This window comes from Caenorhabditis briggsae, assembly GCF_000004555.2.
Source record: "Caenorhabditis briggsae complete genome, chrIV, whole genome shotgun sequence".
Lineage (NCBI taxonomy): Eukaryota > Metazoa > Nematoda > Chromadorea > Rhabditida > Rhabditidae > Caenorhabditis > Caenorhabditis briggsae.
Genome location: NC_013487.2, coordinates 12,305,691 through 12,313,763, shown reverse-complemented (window position 1 = coordinate 12,313,763; position 8,073 = coordinate 12,305,691). Strand labels below are relative to the sequence as shown.

Genomic DNA, 8,073 nt, shown 5'->3' with positions numbered 1-8,073 from the left:
CGATTCTCCAAAATGACATTCAAACGTGTACTCAGGAACTACAAGCTATTCAGAACCTCCGACGACAGTACCCACAAGAAGTTCCAATTCTTGACTATATTCGAGAAAAAACCTCAGAAGCAATGGGAATGGATGATTAAGGATTTCGAAAATGTTTGATTGTTATCCTACTGTAGCCCCAACGAAGTTTCGGCGAAATTGAAATTTTCAAATTACCGCGGGAAGTTGAGCCATAATTGTGACTGCAAACATTGTGAAAAAGGCCAAAACCGCGTCGTATGACTTCTGCTTCATGGTGGTTTTGATCACTCCTGGATAGATTTTTCGTTGGGACTGAAAACACAAAGCTAGATTATTTTTTCATCCCGAAAAAAGTAAATTACATATAAATTCAAAAATCCGAACACCCCGACAGCGACCGGCAACACAAAATACGGATCCGGAGCCAACATATCGGGAATCCAAAGAGCACCAGCTACAGATGGATGGAAATCAGAATTGATGACGTTTCGAAGAGCAAACGAGGAGAAAATCCAAATTGGAACTGTACACATTTTGAGATTTTGAATACGGGCGGCCTGGAGTCCGTGCTCGGCGAGCATCGATGGCACCTCCTGGAGAGCGTCTTGTGTGACTTTTGCGATTTTCGGATCGGAGGTTTTGACTTCCAGCTTCGAGCCATCTTTGCTAGGTCCCAATTCGACACGATATCGTTCGCTGACTTTCTGAAAAAAAAAATCTTCTTTGCTTCTCTGCGTCTTGTTGGTCTGCTAATTAATTAGCAGACCACTTTTCTCTGTGTCTCGTTTTCCAAGTTGCACGTCTTAACACCAGCAGACCCATTTTTCTCTGCGTCTCATGGGTCTGCTAATGTTGACATGTGTCAAGAACATTAACAGACCCAAGAGACGCAGAGAAAAGTGGTCTGCTAATGTTTTCGAATGCCAGAAACACTAACAGACCCATTTTTCTCTGCGTCTCGTGGGTCTGCTAATGTTTTTTGACACGTGGACGCAGAGAAAAGTGGTCTGCTAGTGTTTCTGGAGCCCAAAATGAATAGAAAATCTCAAAATTTCGAAAAACCAACCTTCAAAATGCCTCGAGTCAAAAAATTCTGTGCATGTAGTCGTTCTGCGAACAGCTTCTCTGCGTACACATGTAACGGCGCCGTGCCCACCCTCAGAAGCACTGCAGCTGAGACAAACGCAACTGGCCAACTGAGTCCCAGCTCGTGCAATCCCTCCATACCCATTTGAATCGACTGAGTGATATAACAATCAGAAGCGTATTGGAACGCTGGAGCGATCGCTGGTGGGAGAGCACTCATTTGGCGGTGTTGGTGGTTTTTTTGACCGTCCCGGAAACCAGGAAGGACGTGGAGGCGACAGAAGCCCTGTGTGGAGCGCATATCCTGCTGAGCATCTGCTCAAGTTTATTTTTTAAGGGGGAAATTCGAAGATGAAAATAGATAGCACTGGATGTTTCCTTTTTCTTCTTTGAAGAGTTTTTGGACAATTTTAAAAATTAATTTTTACAGGATGCAAGAATGCAATACATAATACATGAAACAAGGAAATTGGCAATTTAATTTTAAATACAAGAGAGAGCAACACACTCATCACAGTAATGGACAAACTAAAGTGGCGATAAGATTTCGAATCTATGGAAAATAATACAAATTTCACTATCAAAATAAGATCGCCACTTTCTGGGCAAGAATATTTTCTTTTAGTTGCCTCCTAGTCGTTGTCCAGATCCTCCGAATACTGCTCTTGGTGGTGGTTGCTGACGGTTGGCACCTCCTCCTCCTCCTCCTGCTCCTCCTGGAGCAGCGCCACGTGGTTGTCCTGGAGCTCCACCTCGTTGTTGAGTGAAGAAGCAAATGGCCAAAGCGATCAGAGCACCGAACGGTCCGAAGAAGAACAGCAAAATAAGGCCAAGAGCCATATGGAATGGTTGAATTTGGAAGCCACCAGCGTCCAAGTTAGGGATTCCCAATCCATTGAGACGTTGGTTGATGACATCGGCAAATTGAAGAATTGGCTCAAGAGGAGTTGGTCCAGCTGGAGCAGCAGCTCTTTGTGGTGGAGCAGTAGATCCTGTGGTGGCTCCAGTAGAAGAGCCAGCGGTGGAAGAGAGACGCTGACCGGATCCTGACCAGGCAGAACTTGTAGAACCGTATTTGGAACACATGCTTCTCAGTCCACTCTCATCGGCGCCTTGAAGTGTTTCCTTCTTCTGTCCATTGACGAATGCAATAAAGGTTGGCATAGCGTTGACTCCATATGTGGCAGCGGTTCCACGGCATTCATCTACATCGACTTTCAAAAACACAGAGCCTTTGTATTGGTTGGCTAGATCAGCGAAGATTGGAGCAATATACTTGCAAGGGCCGCACCTAGCAAAGTAGAGTATTAGGAATTCTTTAAAATTGAAAAAAAATTACCAGGAAGCAGTGAAGTCCACAAACACAGCCTTCCCATTTGCCGCTGAAAACTTTCTATCGAAATCCGAGTCTCCGTTGACCACAACCACCGGCATCTTCTGGAATTTTTTTTTTGATTTTTGAAGCTGACTTTGAGAGAGAAAAAAAGGTTTTTCAAGAAGATGAATTTGCGCAACACATTCGAAAGACGATAAACATGAATTCCCCACTCAGAATCACCTAATTTTGCTAACTTTTTAATTTTTTGAAGCTGAACTTTGAGAGTGAAAAAAGCGGATTTCAAGAAAAGCTCGCCCAACTCTGAAGCTTTCTACACATTCTGAAGACGATAGAGAACAATTTTCTACTCAAAATCACCTACTTTGGCTCATTTTTCTTTTATAAAAAACTCTCTTATTTCTCAAATAGTTGGCTTCATTTAAAAGTCCGCAAGTGCATCAGACCCGACGCGCAAAGTGCGCGCACTCTCTAAAATCGATCGTACTTCCCTACACATTCCCCGGCAAATCGCTACGAGACCCGCCAAAAATTCTTCGAGGATCGCGAATTTTCCGATTTCAAATATTCAGGCTTGGTTCGAGTTCCTTCGATAATTTCTGTTATTTTTTCGGTTTTTATGGATTTTTTCTTCAAATTTTGATAGTTTTATCGTTTTCGCAGTGAAAAACAAGTATATACCCGTCTAATTTCGCTTTCTGGCAAATTTTGAAAAAATGTAAAATCTCAAAATTTCCAGGTAAATCATGGCTATGAAGATTCCAAAGTCCGGTTACAACCGGTTCATGAAGGAAGGAGCTCAACACTTCAAGGGAACCGACGAGGCCGTTCAAAGAAATATTGAGGCGTGCACAGAGCTTGCTTCTCAGATTCGCTCGGCTTACGGACCAAACGGTTTGTCTTTTTTATCATTTTGAGACATCAAAAATGCTAAATGTGCTTCAGGAATGAACAAAATGGTGATTAACCATATTGAGAAGCTTTTCGTCACCAACGACGCTGCCACCATTCTCAAGGAGCTTGAGATTCAGCATCCAGCCGCCAAAATCATCATTATGGCTACTGAAATGCAGGAGAAGCAAATTGGAGACAATACGAATACTGTTGTGATATTGGCTGCCGCTCTCTTGGAACATGCTTCCAATCTTATCAACATGGTAAGATAATTTTTTGAAGTAATAGTTTTTAATTATAAATCTTCTAGGGAATGACACCACAAGAAGTTGCCGCTGGTTACGAGCAAGCTGCCGAGAAAGCCCTTGAGATTCTTCCATCTCTCGTTGTCAAAGAAGCCTCTGACATGAAGAATATCGAAGAAGTCCGTCAATACCTCCGCTCTGCCATCACCTCCAAGCAATACGATAACGAAGATGTTATTGCTGACCTCGTCGCCAAGGCTTGTGTCACCACTTGCCCTGCCAACAGCTACAACTTCAACGTCGACAACATCCGTATCTGCAAAATCATCGGATCTGGAGTTCACACCTCGAAAGTGATGAATGGAATGGTCTTTAAGAGAGGAGCCGAAGGAGAGATTCGTTCTGCTCAAGACGCCAGAATCGCTGTGTACACTTGCCCATTCGACTTGACACAGACTGAGACTAAGGGAACTGTTCTTATTGAGAACGCCGATGAGCTGGTTAACTTCTCGAAGGGAGAAGAGTCTGAGGTTGAGGAGCAAGTCAAGGCTATCGCTGATAACGGAGTGAAGGTTGTTGTTGCTGCTGGAAAGTTCGGAGATCTCTACCTCCATTTCCTCAACAAATACAAGATTATGGCAGTTCGCTTGACTTCAAAGTTCGATCTTCGTCGCTTGTGCAGAACTGTTGGCGCTCAACCACAGGCTAGAATCTGTGCTCCAGCTGTTAACCTCCTTGGACATTGCGATTCAGTGTCTGTTACAGAGATTGGAGACGAAAATGTTGTTGTGTTCGATAAAAACTCGGAGACCGGAAAGGTTGCCACTATCATTATCCGTGGATCCTCTCAATCTAGAATTGATGATGTTGAGAGAGCTGTCGACGATGCAGTGAACACCTACAAGGCACTTACCAAGGACGGAAAGCTTCTTGCTGGAGCTGGAGCCGTTGAAATCGAATTGGCAAAGGAAATTGAGTCATATGGAGCCAAGGCACCAGGACTTGAGCAATATGCCATCAAGAAATTCGCTCATGCTTTGGAGACTCTTCCAAAGGCTATCGCTGAGAACGCCGGTATGCCAACAACGGAAACTTTGACCAAGCTGTATGCCGAGCATGTTAATGGAAAGAAAAATGCTGGAATTGATGTTTGGAAGAGAGGTAAGGCTTTCTAAAGATTCTCTATAAACTAAATATTTATCTAAATTCCAGAAGTCATGGACGCCGTCGCACACAACATCTTCGATCTTTACGCTGGAAAACGACTAGCCATCAAGCTGGCCACCGACGCCGCCGCCACAATTCTCAAGGTTGATCAAATTATTATGGCTAAGCAAGCGACAGGAGGACCAAAGCCAAGAGGACCCAAGCAACAAGATGAGGATGACGATGGAATGGCCTAAATCGTTATTTTCTTTGAATTTTCCCCGCTTTATATATTCCCCCTGTGTGCTGTGTGCTTATGATTCTCCTTATCCCAGTTACACCCCCTTTTCTTAAGAACCGCCCCCTTTAAAAATCAATTTTATGATCTTGATTGTTTTTGATTTTTTAATTTTTTTTTCCTTAATTTTCCAATTTTTATTGCTTCATGTTGTTTTTCAGTTTTTCATGTCTCCATGAAAGCTTGACAATTATTCCGTCCTTCAAGCACAAACTAGTAACATTTCTAGGTTCTTATCTCATTGATTTCTTATATATTTTTCTCTGGATTCACGGTCCGCTTCAGAATGTCATCAGAAATCGAGCGTTCTGTCGAAGTTTCCGACATTTTCGCCCTCGATACGGACCACAAAGCACAGTACGAAGCGTTGGCTAAGCTCTGCAATAAGTATTTGCCAGTGAACGCGAATGGACAAGTGGACACGAATGAAATTATTAAGATTATTGATACAGGTTTTACAGAAAAAATGAAAATAGCTGAAAATTGAATCTTCAGTAATCGCCCTGGAGACCGGGAGTATGGTCGTGTCTCGTCAATTCGTCTCGTTGATCACTGATCGTTTGGATAACCCGAATTTGGAGCCAGAATGCATTAAATTGATTTCAGAGGGAATTTTATCGATTATCAAGACAAGAACGATCTCTTATGAGGATCAGGTAAGCGGAAAATAAGCAAAAATCGAGAAAATAGTCGAAAATTACAGTTTTCTAATGGAAGAACTCAAAAACTCGAATAAAATCTGAATTATGTGGGTCTGCTAGCTATTTCCACGTGTCAAAAACATTAGCAGACCCACGAGACGCAGGGAAAAAGTTGGTCTGCTAATGTTCTTGGCTTGCGAAATAATTAGCAGACCAACGAGACGCAGGGAAAAAGTGGTCTGCTAGTGTTTCTGCCACGTGCGAAAACATTAGCATACCACTTTTTTCTCTTCGTCTCGTTGATCTGCTAATGTTTCGCCGACGAGACATTGGTCTGCTAATGTTTTTGCCACGTGCGAAAACATTAGCAGGCCAACGAGACGCAGAGAAAAGTGGTCTGCTAATGATTTCGAATGCCAGAAACACTAACAGATCCACGAGACGCGAAAAAATAAGTCTGCTAGTGCTTCTGGCGTGCAACTTGAGAAGCGAGACGCAGAGAAAAGTGGTCTGCTAAAGTTTTTGGCCTCTGAAACCGCTAAAACAAACTCATTTCCAGGTATGCATTCTTCGTCTGATGCTTGCGAGTCTCTACGAAAAAGAAGGACGAATCAAAGACGCCGCTCAAGCCCTAATCGCTATCAACTCGGACACAAGCCCGAAATTCAATGGACCACAAGCCACGAAAGAAGGAGCCAAAGCGGCCCTCTGCATCAGAATCACGAAGCTACTTCTAGACTGCGGAGAGATCGACGAAGCTGAGCAATATGTGAACAGAACGAGTATTTTGATGGTTGAAGTGGCTCCAAATCCGGAAATTGTGATTGAGCATAAAGCACTTCAAGCGAGAGTCTGTGATGCGAAGAGAAGATTCGTCGAGTCCGCACAACGATATTATGAGTTATCGGTCACTGAACAGCTTCCAATGTCGGATAGAATGACCGCGTTGGGAAAAGCTATCGTTTGTGTGCTTCTTGCGAAACCGGGACCACAAAGATCACGACTTCTGACGATTATCTTCAAGGATGAACGTGCTCCGAACTGTCCATCATTCGAGATCATCGCAAAGATGTACCTGACGAAAGTTATTCACAAGGATGAGTTGGAGGAATTTGAGTCACAACTCCAGCCACATCAGAAGGTCGACGAGCATGGAGAATCGATCCTGAAGGGTGTGATTCAGGAGCACAACATCACCGCTGTTAGCCAGTTGCATACTAATATCAAGTTCAAAACACTCGGAATGCTGTTGGGTGTAGATGAAGAATCGGTAAGATTTTTGGGTTTTTAGGCCATCATTGTAGATTTCTAGGCCATTTCCTAGCCATTGAACCCAGGAACCCATGTAGCTAATTTCTAGGCCATCCTAATCTAATCTAATCGCAAGCCAAATCAGCGTATTTTAGCTTAAAAAGCATATTTTTGAACATTGTAAGATCATTTTCAATCTATTTAAGCTTCTAATTCCAGGCCGAAGCGATGTCTGGTGAGATGATAGCCTCCGAACGTCTCCACGGCTACATTGACCAAACGAACGGAGTGCTCCACTTCGAAGACGCCAATCCAATGCGTGTATGGGACAATCAGATCTTATCAACCCTGGAACAAGTGAACAAAGTCAGTGATATGATTGTGGCACGCCATCCGGATTTCGCCACGTTTTTGTCATAAAAATCCAATATAACCTTCTTCATATGGAACCTATTTTGATCTTCCTCTGTACCCCCATATCGGGTCCCCCTCCTCATCCATTTTTTATCATTTATTTATCTATTTAAGTGTCCCTTGTCCCCTTTGAATGTATATGAATGTAATAAACTACCTCCCCTCCCATTGACCACAAAAAAGAATTGACCAAAAAGTGAAATCCACCACTCAAGGCTAATGTTAGCCATAGAGAGGAGGATGTACGGGACACAACACAATAAACAACACCTACCGGTTACTTTTAGAGAAAGTTTTTTTTTCAAAGAGTGACCGGTTCACAAGGCGACAGCAAAACAAGCATATACGGATCAACGGATTTAGGATGGGGTGTCAAAAAAGTTAATGGTGGAAAAAAGCTGGAGGAGGTGGCTGTCTAGGATACGACTCTAAATTGTCATATCTCGAAAACTAATAAAGCTAGAAAAATTTCGGAAATTGGAAAATGTACAAAATTTCCAACTCTTCATTGTTGCATTTGACAATTTTTTGATAGCTAGCTTAGTTTTGGAGATATGCGCCTTTAAAGTGATCTAGCTTCCCTAAGTCGCGCGCGAAAACTTTAAAGACGCATATCTCGTAAACTAAAAAAGCTAGACAAAATTTGGCAATTACAAAAATGTATAAAATTTCTAAGTCTTTATTTTTGCAGTTGACCAATTTTTCATAGCTAGCTTAGTTTTAGAGATATGCGCCTTTAAA

General features: G+C 42.7%; 4 protein-coding genes across 4 annotated transcripts in view; 2 read left to right on the top strand and 2 right to left on the bottom strand.

Moving 5' to 3' along the window:
- The window catches only part of CBG08423, a gene marked incomplete at both ends in the record, with an annotated part of 1,671 nt that extends 263 nt beyond the window's left edge, over window positions 1–1,408 (bottom strand). The window contains 3 exons of the mRNA XM_045236020.1: window positions 217–333; window positions 384–725; window positions 1,088–1,408. Coding sequence (XP_045093763.1) covers window positions 217–333; window positions 384–725; window positions 1,088–1,408 — 780 coding nt within the window. The remainder of the gene's footprint in view (window positions 1–216; window positions 334–383; window positions 726–1,087) is intronic.
- Window positions 1,409–1,728: 320 nt separating this feature from the next.
- On the bottom strand, window positions 1,729–2,541 carry CBG08424 (the record flags this gene model as incomplete). The annotated part of the gene is made up of 2 exons (XM_002634561.1): window positions 1,729–2,398; window positions 2,447–2,541. 2 exons carry the CDS (start codon window positions 2,539–2,541, stop codon window positions 1,729–1,731), a joined length of 765 nt encoding a protein of 254 aa, XP_002634607.1.
- A 648-nt stretch (window positions 2,542–3,189) lies between these two features.
- On the top strand, window positions 3,190–4,985 carry Cbr-cct-8 (the record flags this gene model as incomplete). Its single annotated transcript, XM_002634562.1, has 4 exons — window positions 3,190–3,337; window positions 3,389–3,600; window positions 3,648–4,743; window positions 4,795–4,985. 4 exons carry the CDS (start codon window positions 3,190–3,192, stop codon window positions 4,983–4,985), a joined length of 1,647 nt encoding a protein of 548 aa, XP_002634608.1.
- Window positions 4,986–5,312: 327 nt separating this feature from the next.
- Window positions 5,313–7,338, top strand: Cbr-csn-4 (the record flags this gene model as incomplete). Its single annotated transcript, XM_002634563.1, has 4 exons — window positions 5,313–5,478; window positions 5,522–5,682; window positions 6,227–6,937; window positions 7,138–7,338. The coding sequence occupies 4 exons, from the start codon at window positions 5,313–5,315 to the stop codon at window positions 7,336–7,338; spliced, it is 1,239 nt and encodes a 412-aa protein (XP_002634609.1).
- Between the last annotated feature and the right edge of the window lie 735 nt (window positions 7,339–8,073).